Consider the following 18,827-nt stretch of genomic DNA (forward strand, 5'->3'; position numbering starts at 1 on the left):
ATGTCGAAAAAAATACGACAGTAGTACGGAACCCTCGGTGCTCGAGTCCGACTCGCACTTCGCCGTTTTTTTTCACTCGCGGAATTTCATCTTTGAAAACAAGTCGGCAAAATGATTCAGAATTAAAACGAACTTACTTGGTAGAGTGTAGCAGACCCATGCAGCCACCTTAGAATCCACTTCAATATCTTGCATATGAGACATGTCGCTTGTTCCTCCGCTATACAAAAACGACATCAGCAGCGTCTTATTCTGAAAAAGAATACCAGATACATTGGCATAGGCAGTAAAGATTAAGATTATTTAGATCATATTTAATATATTTCTACGGTTTTACTCACGTATCCAGTCAACGTTAGCCCGACTAGTTTCGAACCCATCCGGGGTCCTTCATCAGGGTCAGTTCAGGCTAACGTCGACTGGATACGTAAGTGTAGCCGTGGAAATATATTATATATAATGGAAATCAATCACGATAGTTTGAACGCTAAAATTATTTAGATCAATTTAAGTATTGGGTTTACAACTAAAACTAAAATAAAATAAAATAAAAAACTAATGCCTCCCTTCAAGCAGTTCGATCTAATACGCACCCATCAATGATCGACTAAATGATAAATAGACTTTAAACAAGATGGATTTTTATTGCACTTATCGATCGAATACAATTATTATAATTTTTTAGTAGTTTATCATCATTTTAGGATCAAATTAAGACAATTTTCAAAAAAGAGTAAAGTATCGATCCATTTAGTGGTTGGTACAAACTGAGGCAGCGGGAGTGTGAATGCTCAAGACCGTTTTTTCAAATTAGAGAAGGAAGAATAATTAGTTTTTGATCGCGCAAAACTAATCGTTGCATATTCATATACTGACCCCAGTGTCTCTCGTGTTATCGACATGTATGCACAGGACATGTGGCTTGTCACGATGAGAGGGTCCTGCGTATGATAGTTGAATCCATTTGGCGCGGTTGCGGTCTTCGTCGCCCGACTCCCAGAACGTCTCCGTGCTGCCGTCCGTCAATGCGCCGGCCATGCCCGGTCGCGATGACACGCTCACCTCACACCACCCGGTCACGTCCGGACAACTCCAGACAAAATTTTGTTGCTGGAAGCCCAAAATTTTCTGTTAGGCCCTAGGGCTCACCGGCAGAGCCGAGAGGCAGTGACTTTTTTAAATTTTTCGATAAGAATTGTAACGTGGCCTAATTATGTCAAATAGTACATTATCGTACGCGGCAGATATTAATGTATAATGCATCGATCTTTAGAAAGAGATAGCGATTTTGTAGAGCATTGTCTCTGTCGTTGAGACCGACAAAACGTCACATACTACTGTACTATTCAGGTCGTAAATAAAGCAATAGGGATGATGCCTAACTAGTCAAATCAGCAACTTTTTATCAAACGTGAAAAAGCTCGCATAAGGGAGCTGTATGAAATACATAGATGTGTCATCAAACATTTTGATGTACTTTTAGTGAAATTGATAAAAACTTAAACTAACATCGAATGTGGATTTTACGAATATTGGACGACCCTCTATATAATAATTACTAATAAATAATTTATTTTTGACATAGGCATCATTCCAAATTCTATTATTGTCCTGTTGGAATGTACTGGCGTTTGTACAGAAAAGAGCCGATTGAAGTTTTGGTCTTTTAATAATGAAGCATTTTCCGAGAAAGCGGGAGACAAAGACATTATGTCTTAGGGACTTCCAAAAGTACATAAAATCGGTGGTGTTACCTACCTTGTTGATGTAACTGTGATAGCTCTCATGAAGAGCACCAAGCACACCCTCGTCATAGGCGCCGTCCTCAGCGTGCGACAGGATTTTGCTTATTACGCTGAATACTTGCGATCTGAAAATACATAGTGTGATTGAATCGTTGTACACGGATCTTTAAACTAAAATGAGGGCCTAAATTTGCTATCTCTTTCAAATTCAAATTTAATATGTGTATTTCGTTTTATCATATTTCCTGGCACACTGGTAATTATCAATTACCACTGTGTATCCACACATGGCTAGCGTGATAGACTATGGCCAAACCCTTCTCACTCTGAGAGGAGACCCGTGTTCTGTAGCGAGCCGGCGATGGGTTGATCTTAGATGATCATGTGTATATTCCAACCTGTGTAGGAACGCCCGATCATGTGGTGAATAATGCAGCGCCCAACATCGTACAGCCTGAAGCGCTGCAGCGCTGGCGGGCGGCAACGACGGGGCCAGTGCGCTGACCGAGCCGAGGAAGGCGTGGAAGGCGGCCCGTGAGCCCCGCGCCGCGCGCCCCCCGGGGCAAATCGCGGCCGCTGACGCCGTCGGAATCACCGCACCGCGGTTCCATTCGACGACTGCATTCTATTACAATATACATATTTGTACAGTACTACTCAAATCTAGACTATTTCAAATATTTTTAGCTGACGCCCGCAACTTCATTCAGGTTTTTAAATATTGTCATGCAAAAATCACATCGATCCGTTGCTCCTTGAAGGACAACAAATGCCATTCCCATTTATAATATGGGTAAGTGACTCAAATAAAATTTTACAAGTAAGTATTTTGGAATAATCAAATGCGTGTCTAACACTGGTTCAAACTGCCTTTCCTACCGAGAAGAACCTACAAGAAACTTGGCAACTTTTCAAAGATTCGATTTAGAATACCATAAAAGTAATGGCAGTCCCGCGTATTGCTGGAGCGAGCTGCGATCGAATCGACTCGACGTTCGAATCGTCAAATCGACGTTCTTTTATCATTTTAAATGATCTTCGGTTGTGTTGTGTAATATAATTTCTTGAGGAGCATACTTTTAATAGATTTTTAAACTTATGTAAAGGCAAGCCTTGATTGCAGAATTTAGTTATAAAAGATTACACTCGTACCATCCCAAATGTAACTAAGAATATTTAGTCTGACAAAAATGATGTCATTCTAAATATATCGGGAGGCATCTGTCTACGTCTAAAGAAAAGGCAGCCAGTATACTAATTTGCCAGTTAGCTAAATAAACTTATGTATTAGAAAATAACTCTAGTTTCCGTTCCCGTACATTCGTGGTTTATTTTATTTAAAGTATTTTTGAACCACATCCAACTCAGAATAGCTCGAACTTGTAGATATATGCAATTGGCGATCTCATATAGAAATCGTACCTTGTAGTACATAAGTAGGTACTCTTTAGTAAGTAAACAGTAATGAATTACCTCTTTATTATCTTCTATGACTAAAGGCGGTGGTACGATCCGCGCATACTTGTCAAGAGCATTGCAGAACCACCACATGACGTCATGAACACTCGTCGGTTGAGTGGTCGAACGAAGCATCCAGTTTAACGACTGAAAGGAACTTTGCTATATAGACAAGGCCACTTAAAAAAAAAACTTGTTAATTTCAACTAGCTCTTAAATATAATAATTTTAGGTAAATATAATATTCAAGGATCTATTGGAACAGACTAAATTATTAAGAGATACATTGGAGATATCTAAAATTCTTATGGGTTTCTTTTCAGACCAGTTAAGTCAAATTATTGCATGTACAAAACTCTACACATACTGAACTCTTAGTTACATTAACTTAGTTAAGTGCCTTATCTCACTAGGACACCAGTGGTATAGGTAGGACACCAGAACAAAATCGCTCTATGGAGGGTATCTCACCTTGCGCCATCACTTGTGTCCTAGTGAGATAGTGCGTTAAGAAGTTTACCTCGAAAGCGTACTGTCTGACGGTATTAATTCTAACAGCCGCGTCGATTTTCTGTCTGCAGGCGGGTAGATCTCTCTTTCCGAGGATGAAGGTAAAGACAGTGCTCTGCATGAGCGATTGAGGGTCCACATGAGGCGCTTCAAACGCCGACACCGAGCACCCTTCGTTCTCAAACACACCCACCAGTTTTTGAAGAGCTGCGCTTGGTTGAACTAGTAATGACGATCCAGCTCCTATTGCAATGGACAAATAAGCTTTTACAAATCACTTATGAAATTTTCCACCGGCTCGGCCTGGCTTTCCTACCGAGTAGAACCACTTGCCTGTTGCATAGACACGGGGATGACGGAGCATTTATTTTTTTATTCAGATACAAGTTAGCCATTGACTGCAATCTCACCTGATGGTAAGTGACGATGCAGTCTAAAGTGGGAGCGGGCTAACCTGGAAGGAGTATGGCAATTTTTATTAATCCCATACACCTTTGGTTTCTACACGGCATCGTACCGGAACGCTAAACCGCTTGGCGGCACGGCTTTGCCGGTAGGGTGGTAACTAGCCACGGCCGAGGCCTCCCAGCAGACCATAACGCTTAATTAACCCGCCCATTGATATTCGGGGATATTCAAAGAATGAACTCAACGTCACCACGATCAACCTATCGCGGGCTCACTACTGAGAACGGCAGGCCGATTGCCGTAAACTGACATGTGACATCGCAATAGAAATATCCTTAAGAATCGTGATCGTTACAGTTGATAAATTTGCTATCGCGGACGACTAATGCACTATATCGCATTTGGTCATTATCGACATTTTGATGACGTATTGGTAGCACCATAGGGGTGCAACTCTAGAACATTAAAAAATCGCAAATTGAAAATCGCTTGTGGTGCCATCTAAGCGCGAGCACGGCTAAACAAATAGAGAACAGTTTACAAAAGACGTCAATAGATGGCGGGCACATTGGTGTAATTTTAATGACATTAATAAATTATAACCAAATTTTCATGTTTTCGTGTGCTGTAGTAAATATTTATATTTCTGTTAAATTTATCTGACCCTGCTTTAATAACAGGACTCTGTAGTCTGTATTTCCTTTCACCACCTCGATAACTATATTCTAAGGATTGATTTAGTGACTCGATTCATGCCTGAACGATTGACCACGGCTACGGATTACGGACTTGTTCTTGCTTTGTGAAATGATTTTTCTGTGAATATATTTGTGCAGAAAAATGCCACGGAGATCTCGATGTGTGTCTGGATGTGACTAATTCGGTAAGTATAAAATCAGCTTACTCGTAATCTAACTCAAAATTACTTCAATGAGTCAAACTCTATGCACCATTAAGGCACCATTAGCACATTAGGTATTTTATCATGATACTAGGTATATAGTTCCTGCGATTTCGTCCGCTCGAAAAAACTATTTTAGAAATCCCGTGAGAAGTCCAATTTTCCGGGATAAATGTGGCCTACAAGTTACAACCGTCTGATGCAAGCTATCTCTGTACCAAACAGATGATGATCACCACTTTGTCTACGTGGATTTAGGGTTTTTGGGAATCCCATGGGAACTGTTTGAGTTTTTCGTGACAAAAGAAGCCTATGTCCTTACCTGGATGCAAGTTATCTCTGTACTAACTTTCATCATAAACGGTTACACAAATTTACTGTAAAAAGCTAGCATACAGACAGGTTGACACACTTTTGCATTTATCATATTGCTATGGATTATTAACTACTAATTCTGTAAATTTTTTGTTTTGTAATTAAGTGTACTTACAACATTTGTTTTGAACTTTATTGACTAAGTTATTTTTATATTATAGGTATCAGCTATCAACTAATTAAGTACAATAAGTAAGTATAGACTAATGCATATTTTATGTTATTACTTTTTCAGACGTTTGCATGGCTTTCCAAAACCTGGCTACTCCTCTCTTTGAAACCATTTAAACAATGAAAAGAGATAGTAGGACAACATTTAGAAAGCAAGACTGATAATGAAATAATATATGAAGATCGTTGAAATACACCAGTTGTGGTAGTAATATAAGTTATGAAAAGTAAATAACCAAAAATTTTGGATTTGAGCGTTACCTATTTCACAATCTCGTGGGTCTTGAATTTGGGTATGTATTTTATGTACCTAGTTACGAATTTATGAAAATAAAATATTTTACAAACCCTTAAAACCTTTTTATTTCTATAGTGTTTTATAATTTAGTATCTTAAAGAGTCAGTCTTGTAATATATATTTTTAAACATGTTTTAAACAAACGTTAATGGAATTATTGATGTTTTTTTAAAACATGTTCAAAAATATAAAATATTCTAGTAAAGTACATTTAAATAGCATTTAAATTTTCGCGCTCTCGCACGCCTAGCGCGCTTTTAGTGCCCTCTAGATGTGAGCACACGCGTAACTTTGAAAAAGAAATCTAGAGTCGCACATCTATCTCTAGTATATAGTAGATAATCTATGGGTAGCACGGACCTATTTATAACCCGACTAAATCGAATATCTATGGTAATCACTTGGTAATCTAGCAATTTACATGGACATAACAGTCTCCTAAATTTGGCTACGTTACTTATTACAAATAAGTAGTTAGTCTGTGGTAACTATTTAGAACCCCAGACCACAAAGTACAATTTTTTGTTGTTTTTCCTTAGTTTACGCGTTTGTTTTTTGTGATTAATTCTGCAACTTTGCTTGCTCCTCGGACTCCGGAGACTTAGTTTTTCTCACTGAACTTATACGCAAATGCCTGGGCACTGATTTGCCTAAGTATTGGGACCCTTATTGACGGACTGTGGCTGCTTGGAAGTTAGAACTCGTAAGTTAACAAACGTTATCATTCAATACAAGTAAAGGCTCTCATGCGGGTTTCCTCACGATCTTCCTTTTCCTTCACAGCTAAGCAAGTGATATTTAGTTGTTACAATGGTATTAAACTCTGACAAGTTAGAGGAGTTTTAACAGCGTTTCATAAAGTACCTATTATACAAATTGAGTCCATTGCTACTGGTGGTTATGACTTCATAGTAAGTACCTCCACACTACAAGTGCTTTCTCGAGTATGTTTCCTTATGTATCTAGAGCTGCCTAAAACGTTGCTCTTCATATGAAAGTTTGGATGTTTCTTACTCCTTCGCACCACAAATATTTAAAGAAACAATTTGGATTAGCTAAATTAGTAACAAAGATACCATATACACTGATTCTAAAGTCTTCGCAGACAACGTCATACCTAAACAGAAGCTGGTAGTGCCTAGTGGTATAGATTAAGCAACACAGTCAGTGGTCACTTACTCAGTTATCATAATTTTTTTTCAGGCAATGGTGATACAGTGCTGCATTCATTTCTTCATCCTGACAAAGATATGGATTGGGATATGTTGTGAACTCGAGCTCTTGGACCCCGTGCAGAGACAAATAAAATAATGAACGGTGCCAGATTAGATTTATAAGAAGCAGATGGTGATATAATTAAAATGTCTGAATCTAATCTACTTTAACAAAAGAATACATAAAAAATCATCAAACTGTTGTTTTATTATAAGAAGCAGATGGTGATATAATTAAAATGTCTGAATCTAATCTACTTTAATAAAAGAATACATAAAAAAATCATCAAACTGTTGTTTTATTTGCCTAAATAATTTAAATTCCAAAGTAATTTCCAAAGCTAAATCAATTAAATCAGAAAATGATTTGACTTTTGGACATTACTTTGGGGAATAATTTTAGAAGTTCCCCGAAGAGCCTAGTGGTTAGGATGTCCACCTCTGAATAATTGAAGGTTGGGGGTTCAATTCTAGGTACGCATCTCTAAGAGTTATGTGCGTTTTAAACAATTAATTATACTTAACTTGATTTAGCGGTGAAGGAAACATCATGAGGAAATCTGCATGCCTGAGAGTTCTCCATATTGTTCTCAAAGGAGTCAAAGGTATACTATTATGTTCAGCTTGTCGCTGGCTCACTATAGAGTATGGTTCTCTTGAGTGTGAGAAGAGTTTTGGCCATAGTCTACCATGCTGGCCAAATGCGGATTGGTAGACTTCACTTCACACACCTTTGATAACATTTTGGAGAACTCTCAGGCATGCAGGTTTCCACACAATGTTTTCCATCACCGTTAAAGCAATGATATTTAATTATTTAGTTAAAATGCACATAACTGTTCTCCAAGAAGTTATAGGTGCGTGTAAAAAGTACTCTGTGATTCTCGTTTCTCAGTGTTAGTATACCTCTATATTTAATGTACTCTGTGCATCAAACCTACTAATGAAAGAGTCATCACATATTCTTTTAAAAGTACTTATGAGACTTACATTAATCTAAAAATACTTTTATAATGGGGCCGATTCTCTTGTACACAATCTCTAAACTAAACTAAATTAACAGGTCTAAATCTAGTGCCATCCTTTTCCGCAAGCAACATTATGAAAGGGATAGCAATAGATTTAGGCGTGACATTTTAGTTTAGTTTAGAGATTGTGTACAATGGAATTAGCCACACTATTATACTAGCTTCTAAAATTAATAATTGATTTCTTATCTAGCAGAAGAATTACTATAGCCTTTTTTAATCCCTTTCATAACTTTATTTTAATTAATATGAGTAGTAAAACGATTTGCGGATAGCTTATGTCACTGATAAAAACACCTCTCGAGTTGTTTCAATGAAAACCTCATTTGACGTAACATTTGTCGAGGTTCTTATATGACATCAAACTTCAAAACGCGTCCGCAATAGCATTTTTCATACAATAAATTTTATCGATAGTGTAAATGAACTGTCAAAACATTTTTTTGTCCACATCTATCCTTTGTGGACTGTCTCACCGCACCGTGATAGGAAAACCATATTTTGACATTGATGCTGTCATTAAATGATAGATGCAGTCGATTCGCAATCGGCCTGCTGGTCTCGGGAGAATCAGAATGGGACGGGTTTTGCCACCGCGACCAGACAAGTGTGAATTGGTAGAGTTTATACACCTTTGATTACATTATAGAAATCTTTCAGGCATGCAGGTTTCCTTACGATGTTTTCCTTCACAATTAAAGCATATAATATTCAAATAATTATAATGTAGCATAAAAATAGTAAAGATGGAACGAGACGGAGTTAAAGTTAAGGGGTATTACCAGATAGAGTGTCCTGTTCGTCGGCTTCGACGCTAGTGGACGGTGGTCTAGCCGCATGGGCCAGGTCTCGAGCACCCGCCTGCCCCATAGACACGGAGCGCGGCACTCGTGACCATTGCCCGCCCATTGTGCCTACTGTTGAAGGCCCTTCGCCCTAAGAAAGTCATAAATTGTAACAATATAGTAAGTGTTAGGCAAATTTAAAAGTTTTAAAACATGTTTGAAAATAAGCCGATAGAAACGAATATTACCAATTGTGCAGCTGGCATCGGACGACCCAAGGAATGATACCTCGCGGTCGCGTCGCTAACAGTCTTGGGCGCGGCGCCCAAAGCCGCCATACATTGAAAGGGTGGTGCCGGCTGCCACACGCTACCCGGCGGCGTGGGCGGACTACGACCACTAAGCTCGTGCCAGCAAGAAGTGCTTGACGGTTCTGTTATAAAACAATAAGCTCATACATTAATTTACAAGAAATAATGTTTTTAATTAATTTGAACTGGCATGGCGGTTATTTTGAAATTTTTATTATTTGTTGGTATAGCGGCTATAGAAATACACACTCCAGCTCTTTACCTATTACGATTCATGAGATACAAGTTGCGCAAAATTATCGAACGGGCGCTCTCCCACGATTCGGCCCATATAACCAAAAGGTTGGTGGGGCTATGGTAGGTGGAAGGTTGTCTCTAGTTCATATGATACAACCCGCTGATAGCCCAACAGACAGACAATTTATTGTGTACAACAGAATTAGCTACATTATATTTTTAAAACATTGAATTGACTATATTGTTGGTCTTCACTGGTATTCGATTGCAAATGATGAAGCCCCAGGATCGATTCCCGGGTCGTGTCAAAAATAATTATGTATCTTGCTTATGACTTGTACGTTGCGCGTAGGCAACAGCAATTGATATTGATGGCTGATTAATCAATCAATTTTCGCGCCATTCAAAAATAAGATTTCTGCGCAAGTATATCAGCGTAGTTTAAAAAATAGTTGTACAATGGTACCGATTCCGTTGTCTTTCTCTAAACTAAATTAAGAGTATCTGCATCCTTTTCTTTTTAACAATGCTAAAAAGCTTTACATTTAAAGACTCTAAATTTTAGTGCACGCTACAAATTTAAACAGTGGGCTTGCGACTGTGCGCTAAAATCACGGGTTTTACCATCTAAAAATTGAATTTAATACTGTCAAACTGGGTCTGTCCTTTTCATATTACATTAGTAAGAAGAGGATGCGAATACTCTAAAATTAGGTTGTTTTCAGAATCAGTACCAGTATCAATATTTTTCTGTGTACTCACCGGAATTAGTCAAAGGCGCGAGGTCAAGCAGAAAGACGGCGTTATCTCGCAAGGACACGTGGTCGACTTCGGTAATAACACGTTCCACGACCGGCGCTCGCTCAGGTTCTACACTAGGCCTCTTCTTCAACCTCGAACTAGCCTTCAGTGCGCGCTCCCGGCACTTCTCGCAGTAAATGTACCACAATTGGTACGCTGATAATGTAGCTCGAATTTTCACACCGATAAGGTCTGCGTTGGTTTGGGGGTCAAAATTGAGACGATATAAATAAAAACACAAAATGCTCAGCGATTTAAACCACTAATATAATATTATACAGATAGTACAAATTAACAACTGCAAAAATTATAGATTTCATAATAAAAATTTAAAAACATGATTTCACACAATAGCTAAAGAACAAAACACACTTAGGATAAACATTGATATATTATAAATATATATTATACTTCTAAATAATTTTAAATACAGATCAAAAATTGCAAACCGGCAGGAATTGAACCCGCGTCTCCTGGGATCCAGGAGAAGTGAAGGTAAAACACTATAAACATTATAAAATATTCAATATATTTTATATATAAACTGGGTGTAATTAGAATGCTAGCAAAAACGAAGACAGATGATGAGGGTTGCTTAGACTGGTAAGTCCGTACGCTTCCAAGGCCTTCGCGTGAGTCCACGTCCGGGTGACGTTAGAAATGGGGGACCTCGTCTTCGCCGGCGAAGACGCTGTGATATGGTTGATTTAGTGTGTTGTCCTACAAAATAGGGTGCATTATTGGCCATGATTTAATCGTCGGGGTCATTAAGGACGTACTTAGGGCGCCTTTTATTAAGGCCTCGCTACCCTCGTTTTACAACAGAACCTTAAAATGTACAGTGTACACGTACCTTGAGCGAGCTGCCCACACTCCGATCCGAGTCCATCACTGGACGGCACGGGGTCTGCCTGCTTGTATAAGCCTCCACGGTCGTAGCCGCGGGTCGTAGTGGTGCGGCAGCCGGGGTGTTTCTTACGCATGTGCAGCGCCAGTGGAGGCATCACTCTTTCGCCGGCACACAGCTCACATTTCACTTTATACCATACAAACAGTGATATGATAGTAGATGATACCCCCAACTGTATCAGCATAGATATAGGTTTTGTAAAAATACCGTGGGATCTCTTTGATTTTCTGGGATCACAGGGATTCAGGCTATCTATGTACAGTACGTGGCAGAAAAAAATGTAGGTACTTCGACCTTTAGAAGGAGATAGCAGATTTGTAGAACATTGTTTCTGTCATTGAGACCTCATATTTTGATGAGTGACAGAGACAACGCTCTACACAGCCGAAATGTCATTCTAAAAGCCTATGTACATTACTTTCTGCCGCGTACTGTACCTTTACTAGATTGCAAACAAAACAACTCGTTTTTACTTACACCTTAATATCCAGTGTCATAGAAAGGGGTTCGAAGATTTAATATATATAACGCGAACTCGCCATCCTCGCATATACTTCTACAGTTTCTAGAGGATGGCGGTCTGTGTATTTTAATGTACTCAACTGAAATTTCTGTAATCAATAAATTTTAAAAAAAATGGAGCGTGGCCTATGGGGATTTCGGAACAATTAAAAATGTCGGTCGGGCCATAGGCCAATAATCTTGGAACCCCTTTGGAAGCTAAAAAGAACACGATTTGTTTTAAATAGCTCTTCTCTCTCTCATACTATTTTATTTACTTCAATGACTATCCTGCGACATGCCATTAGAGTTTCTGTTCTAGCCGTTCATCTAAATCAAACTCTCGTCATCTTGTTTTTTGAAAAGTATTCATGGAAACAAAGCAAAAGAATCCTAATTCGACGGTCACACTGACTATATGCCATTAGAGAGTTCCAGTGTCCACCTCACACTTCCATCATCAGGTTAATAGTACCATAATTTATCTATTGTCATCTAACCACACATCATTGTAAAATTTAAAAATTGAAAAAAAAAAACAAAAAAATGCAGCAGAAAAATCTTACCGGAGTACTTATTAGATGTAATGGCCTTTTTTGTTTCATCATTTTCATTTTTCTCGATTGCACCTTTCTTAAATCTGAAAAACAATTTGATGAATATAAATTATAAAACAACGATATGGAGATTCAAGAGCCATACGATATGGATGGCCCGCCTTATTAAGAGGTTCCGAGACGGTCAAACGGCTTGACGTCGAGCAGGTAGATTTGTTTTGCTTGATCAAGATGCTTGATGCGCCCGTTAAGCAGAAAGAGACACTTTTCTCATTTGGTACGTGATCGCCGTACTTACAGGTAATCCAGAGGTGGTCAAACAAAGTGATTTTTATCAAAATACAAAGGCGATTTTATTTTCCGTAGTTCGGTATAGCGAAATGAGTAATAATAAAAATTCTTTAGCGCTCCATTGTTCGCTACTATAATTTTCACTTTTGCCGCATAACAAAGCGTCGTCGTCCGCCATGTCTGACAGATGACGAGCGAATGATAGGCTTGATCAAGCCGAGGCGAACGTCGTGTCAAGCAAAAATTATAAAACCGCATCAAGCACGCGTCAAGCACGTAAAGCATCAAGCAGACATTGTAAACGGTCAAAATGCTTGCCTCAAGCACACTACGTGCTTGACGTCAAGCCGCTTGATCGTCTCGGAACCTTTTACAAGGCAAAATTTTGTTCCAAAGTCAATAATAGTAGACTTCTGAGTTGAACCCGTTATCCGTAACGTTAACCGTCTGTCATGCAACTCGACCTTAGTAAGTTGTAGGGTAGTTTTTCTATAACGCATTCCGCGTTATAAAGAGAGCCCCTACATGCAAAACCTCAGGTCAATCTCATTCTAGGCATAAAGTAGAATGAGACATCGTTTAAGCGTTGTTTTTTTTAAAGAATATTAGCAAAGTTGAATGTCTACTATTCCCCTTTTCTCTCCAACTAAGCGCCAGGCTTGTGCTAGGAGTAGGTATGACAATAGTGCAACGGGCGGGGTTTGAACCATCGACCTTTCAGTTTTCTGTCCACTCCTTTACCGGTTGAGCTATTGAGGCTTTTTATTTTACTAAGTTTCTCCTTGGAATAGTAATAGGCTATAGATATAATATGTATCGTACTTGTCAGTAGCCGTACTGAGTTGGTCTGCTTCATTAAGGGCATCCCACAGCGCGACAAGAGCCCGCAAAGCGGGTGGAAGCACGTTCACCACTGAAGGAGACGGACCTATGGCAAAGAAATCCATTACTATATTCCTGTTACGAAGAATCATCATACATTCGGTATGGCACAATCAAGTGTCCTATATAATTGAACTTAATCAATGACAGAGTGAACTAGAGTGAGGGAACTCTCGGTTTGAATCTGAATATGACAAAATGAATGGCTATTTTGACGTAAAATTATAGAAAAACTAACTTATGCTCGCGACTTCGTCCGCGTGGACTACAAAAATTTCAAACCCCTATTTCACCCCTTTAGGGGTTGAATTTTCAAAAATCCTTTCTAAGCGGATGTCTACGTCATAATAGCTATCTGCATGCCAAAGTTGTGCGTTTATAGATCAGTCAGTCAGTCACCTTTTCCTTTTATTATAGAAAAAATTTACTACATTAGGGCTACCTGTCAATATATTGTTATCGCAAAGTAAATGAGATACAAACCTGAGTCAGGAGCGTGAGAAGCGTCTTCCTCGCGAATAGGCAGGTTTATATCAGACTTCCGCGCACGACTAGTGCTTGCCTCCATGCCTGATCGCGTTAACGTTTCTAGGGTCGACGGGTGAATGTGATGATATTGGCCTGCAAAAAAAGCCGTTACGTGACCCGATAAAAGCGAATCAGTCAGTACTCCTGCTCACTCATATGGGCAACAATACGCCGGCCAGTCTAATACTCATTAGATAACGACTAGCCGTAGAAGCTTCCGCCGTATTTCGGCACAGAGTTTAAAACTTATTGACTTTGAAATTAGATTTTAGAGTACGAGCCTCGGTGCAGCTTAGATATCGTGGTGTAAAAGTCATTAATTAGTAATGCCCAAATTTTTTAACATTTTTTGTGGGAGTTTTAACTTTATACCCACGATATTATTTGTTAAATATGTGATGTCTTCTATATACCTACTACCTAATACGTACTAGACAAGTCATCTAGAACAAAAAAATTGCGGGCTGCAGCACATTTCTGATTATAACTCGATGGCAATATCATACTTATGCAAAATTATGTGTCAAATTTTGCGAGGAGATGTTAATGCTCCAGAACTTCATAACCAACTGTGTCGCATACGTGTCCCTGAATCCAACAGTAATCTTCGTCCACGAAAAAATAAACTTTTCGTGGTCCCACATCATCGCACTATTGCTAGATCTATGTCACCTATACCCCGTTCATTAGCATCATTCAACGCGCTTTTGGACAATAATGCTCAATGGGACCCATTTAATGATGGGTCTATAATACTGGTTCGGGAGTTACTGAAGTACGCTGAGAGCATTGCATGAATATGTCATTCAATGTTCTCAGCGTACATATTCAAAATTCTTTGATCTTTTATCGTTTTGTATTTTATGTCTTTTTTCTTGTACCTTTATTTGTATTTAAATTTATTATTAATCATCTAGTTAGTGTAAGTGGCACTGCCGTTCTAATTAGATATAAAATAAATAAATAAATAAATAAATAAATACTAATTTAAAAAAAAACATAGACTAGCTCAAGCCCGCGACTATGCCCGCGTGGAGTACACAAATTTAAAACCCCTATTTCACCCCCTTAGGGGTTGAATCTTTAAAAATCCTTTCTTAAACGGATGCCTACGTCATGTTAGCTATCTGCATGCCAAATTTCAGCCCAATCCGTCCACTAGTTTGAGCTGTGCATTGATAGATCAGTCAGTCAGTCAATCATCTTTTCCTTGTATATATTTAAGATTTTAGCTTGGAGAGCGTTGTCTTGTCACTCATACCTATGTGCTGTTTTGTCAGTCTCAACAATAGAGACAATGTTCTACGAAACAAATCTCTTTCTTAACGTCGTTGTACGTTATTTTCTGCCGCGTACTGTACCTCATTCGTCAGGTTATATGGTTTATCAAACACGCTATATATTTTGTTCGCAGTCACTTCGTGATGAACCTTATTTCAGCATTCAAACAAAATATACGTCATGGTGATAACAATATCACATACCCGCATTGGAGACCTCCACCGAATGTCGTAGAGGGCGTGGTGGAGCCACATTGTGAGAGGGTCTGGTAACAACTGGAGCTCCAGCTTTCGGCAACGTCGGGTGGAACTTTAGGAAGGTTGCACATGCGATGGCATCGTGCACAATTCCTGATAAAACAAAACAGTTGTTTAATCCTAGCCTAGTGGATAAGCGGTAATAGCCTAGTGGTTAAGACGTTTGCATTCTTTTCAGAGGTTGGAGATTCAACCCCGGGTACGCGTCTTCATGTTCTCAAAGGTGTGTGAAGTCTGCCGATCCGCATCGGGCCAGCGTGACAGACTATGGCCTCAACCCTCATCACTCTGAGAGGAGGCTACGAGCTCAGTAGTGAGCCGGTAAAGGGTTGATCATGACAATGATAGGATGTTTATAGGAGATAGCCTGGAGCGGTGTCGCACGTATAACAGATCCGAAAAGTTTGGTACGTGCCGGGGTCGAACCCTCTACCTCTCGAACAGGAGGCCGACGTCTTAACCATTAGGCTATCACCGCTCTTTATTTCACTCTATTTAACAATCATCAAGAATCTTTTTTTTGGCACAGCCAAACTCATTATGTGATACAGACCTTCATGCCAAAGTAAGGCCGCGAACACGGCACGCATGCACTCGGCCTGCGCGGGACTCAGGGCGTGCTTGCGCGGCACTGTTGACCGCGCGGGCAAGGCCGGCGGGGAAATACTGCGTCGGCTGCGAGAACGCACTAAGCGCTCTCGAGAACACCGTTTTGGGCTTTCCTTCTCCTCCTATAATAAATAGATTTCATGTCAAATACTTGGTTACCATTAAAATTCATACTACACCCTGTATAACAAAAACTTTGCGTTATTGTCATAGTATCTCAACACAATCCAATATCAATAACCATTTGCCTCATTTTGTAGTTTTAGTGATTTAGTATTTTTCAAACCCGCAATGAATATTGTGCAAAACTCGGGTCAATAACACACCTACAACGCGGCAACGACTCCGAGTGGCCTTACGCAACGGTTGTTTACCTCTAACCTCACTCAGATGTTTTATTTGCAATATATCGTGAGCTTTTACAAAATATAGGTTTTTTATAGTTTTGCGAGTTTTTCTTTTGTGGAATCATATCAGTAATTATCAGCACTGTCACTTGTCTTCGTTTTTGCCAGCGTTCTGATTACACCCTGTATTGTATTGTATAAAACGGGTACACACGCCACGTTTAATTTGGTCGAGTCTGTCAAGAAAACCTATAGGGTACTTCCCGTTGACCTAGAATCATGAAACTTGGTAGGTAGGTATGTCTCATAGCAAAAGTAAAGGAGTAAATCCAAAAACCGCGAATTCTACTCGCAATTGGGTATTTGACTACATCAAAAATAAACTATTTCTTAGTGATTATTAAATAGAGGGTCTTCCAAAATACGTAAAATCCACTTCCTTTGTTGGTTTTAAGTGTGACAACCATTTTAAATTATCAATAAGCTAAGAAAAGCACGTCAAATGATTGTGAAGTCACACACCGGTATTTCATAGAATCTCGCATAGGTACTAAGCGCGCGTTTTGACGTTTGATAAAAAGTTACTGATTTGACTAGTTGTCAAATACCGTATTGGTCAAGTTTTTACTATCTCACGATACATCACACTCAACAGGGGGGGAGGGGGGGGGGGGGGGGGGCTACTCAGTAATGTAACACAGTACCCTATATACACTGTAGTCTGTGACAGTACCTTTGGTGCATCAAAACGTGAATTAGCCGAATTATCCCTGTCCATATTCTCCGGCGATGTTTGCGTGCCCGTTTGCGCCATTCGACTTGGTTTTACGTTTCCATCGCGTATTTCCAAAATTTCAGTCTGAAAACAATCATAACACTTTATTGCATACTTGTTACTGACAAAAGTTACAAAGTAACAATGGTATAGTCCGTACAAAATGACTTTTCATGCGCCATTGTAACTCTATGGGTCAACTGTCATGTCAAAAGTACGGTTCACATTAAAAATGAGGACTGAAATCGTACTTTATCTACTTAATTTAATTCATTTTAAAGATTTCTCTTGTTACCTGTTCTAAATATTCGAAACGTACAGAACTGTAGTACAGTACGCCGCCGAAAGTAATGTACATCGGCCTTTAGAATGGCAATTCGGCTTTGTAGATCGCTGTCTCTATCACTAATTACCTATATGACGTTTTGTCGGTCTCAACGACCGAGACAGTGCTCCACAAATCTGCTATCTGCTTCTAAAGGTCGATGTGCATTACTTTCGGCCGCGTACTGTACGGCATGATGAATTGCTGTGTGTGATATCGTATTTGATGTCACACACCCACTGACCCATTACAATCATAGTGCGTCCCGTTCATCTCCATAAAAATTTGTCGATGAGACTCATATAAGTGGCAGTACTGTGTAGTATTTTTGAAAGACCAATACCTCATGTACATTTTCATCGTCCCGAGCATTGTCACTGGATCTGCGTTTCACTGGAGACCACCAATCATCGCTGTTGCCATTGCTTCGTCGAGGCGCGCGTCTATCAACATAACAGGTACTAAAGTAAATAATATGACAGTATATTACAAAGGATTCAAATACAAGATCAATAGGGTAGATGCCTCAATTTGATTTTACTCATCTAAATATTATATAAAAGGAAAAGGTGACTGACTGACTGACTGACTGACTGATCTATCAACGCACAGCTCAAACTACTGGACGTATCGGGCTGAAATTTGGCATGCAGATAGCTATTATGACGTAGGCTTCCGCTAAGAAAGGATTTTTGAAAATTCAAACCCTAAGGGGGTGAAATAGGGGTTTGAAATTTGTGTAGTCCACGCGTACAAAGTTGCGAGCATAAGCTAGTTATGTTATATACGCCACCACTAACATACATAATACAACATCAAGAGCAGAAGTATATGGCGGGTTAATTATAGCCCGTAATCTTACAGTGAACTACAACAGGCTCTAGACAGCAAGAACAATAAATAAAAAGAATCCCTATGTGGCAGTGAGAAAGTTTTCTTTTTATATATCGGTCAGAAAAGTTTATTTTTGAAGGCAAGAAGAAGCATAGCTACGTAGAAAAACGTTTATTAATTCGAAGTTATTATACGATTTATTCATGAAAAAATTGCGTGGTAGCAATGTTCACAAATATGACTATTGAGTTTTTTGCCTGATTTTCTCAATAGAATCTGCTCTTCAAACCCGTGGTAGTCCTGACAAATCATAAGAGCCACAATTTGGCTTACGTGAAATAATATATTTTGAAAGTAGTGAGAACAGTTCGCTATCTCTTTTGCACTTCCTTAAACGGTGTTGACGTTATGCACGCATCTCTTTTCTGTCATTAGACACTCTTACCACCAGCTTTAAAAGATCTTAGAATAATAAAATTAACTTATAT

At 39.2% G+C, this 18,827-nt stretch overlaps 1 protein-coding gene across 8 annotated transcripts in view; it reads right to left on the reverse strand.

Moving 5' to 3' along the window:
- hiw (MYC binding protein highwire) overlaps positions 1-18,827 on the reverse strand; it is a 136,557-nt gene that overhangs the window by 21,118 nt on the left and 96,612 nt on the right. For 6 of the 8 annotated variants that reach the window (XM_069509001.1, XM_069509007.1, XM_069509005.1 and 3 more), the window contains 17 exons: positions 17,849-17,966; positions 17,139-17,264; positions 16,003-16,180; positions 15,396-15,542; positions 13,867-14,004; positions 13,324-13,429; positions 12,220-12,293; positions 11,096-11,278; positions 10,204-10,434; positions 9,142-9,326; positions 8,891-9,044; positions 3,724-3,956; positions 3,219-3,350; positions 2,144-2,370; positions 1,759-1,870; positions 877-1,110; positions 138-252 (listed from right to left, as the gene is read on the reverse strand). In XM_069509001.1, coding sequence (XP_069365102.1) covers positions 138-252; positions 877-1,110; positions 1,759-1,870; positions 2,144-2,370; positions 3,219-3,350; positions 3,724-3,956; positions 8,891-9,044; positions 9,142-9,326; positions 10,204-10,434; positions 11,096-11,278; positions 12,220-12,293; positions 13,324-13,429; positions 13,867-14,004; positions 15,396-15,542; positions 16,003-16,180; positions 17,139-17,264; positions 17,849-17,966 — 2,693 coding nt within the window. The remainder of the gene's footprint in view (positions 1-137; positions 253-876; positions 1,111-1,758; positions 1,871-2,143; positions 2,371-3,218; positions 3,351-3,723; positions 3,957-8,890; positions 9,045-9,141; positions 9,327-10,203; positions 10,435-11,095; positions 11,279-12,219; positions 12,294-13,323; positions 13,430-13,866; positions 14,005-15,395; positions 15,543-16,002; positions 16,181-17,138; positions 17,265-17,848; positions 17,967-18,827) is intronic. The other 2 variants (XM_069509004.1, XM_069509003.1) reach the window with 1 other exon arrangement.

Source organism: Maniola hyperantus, chromosome Z, assembly GCF_902806685.2.
Source record: "Maniola hyperantus chromosome Z, iAphHyp1.2, whole genome shotgun sequence".
Taxonomy (NCBI): domain Eukaryota; kingdom Metazoa; phylum Arthropoda; class Insecta; order Lepidoptera; family Nymphalidae; genus Maniola; species Maniola hyperantus.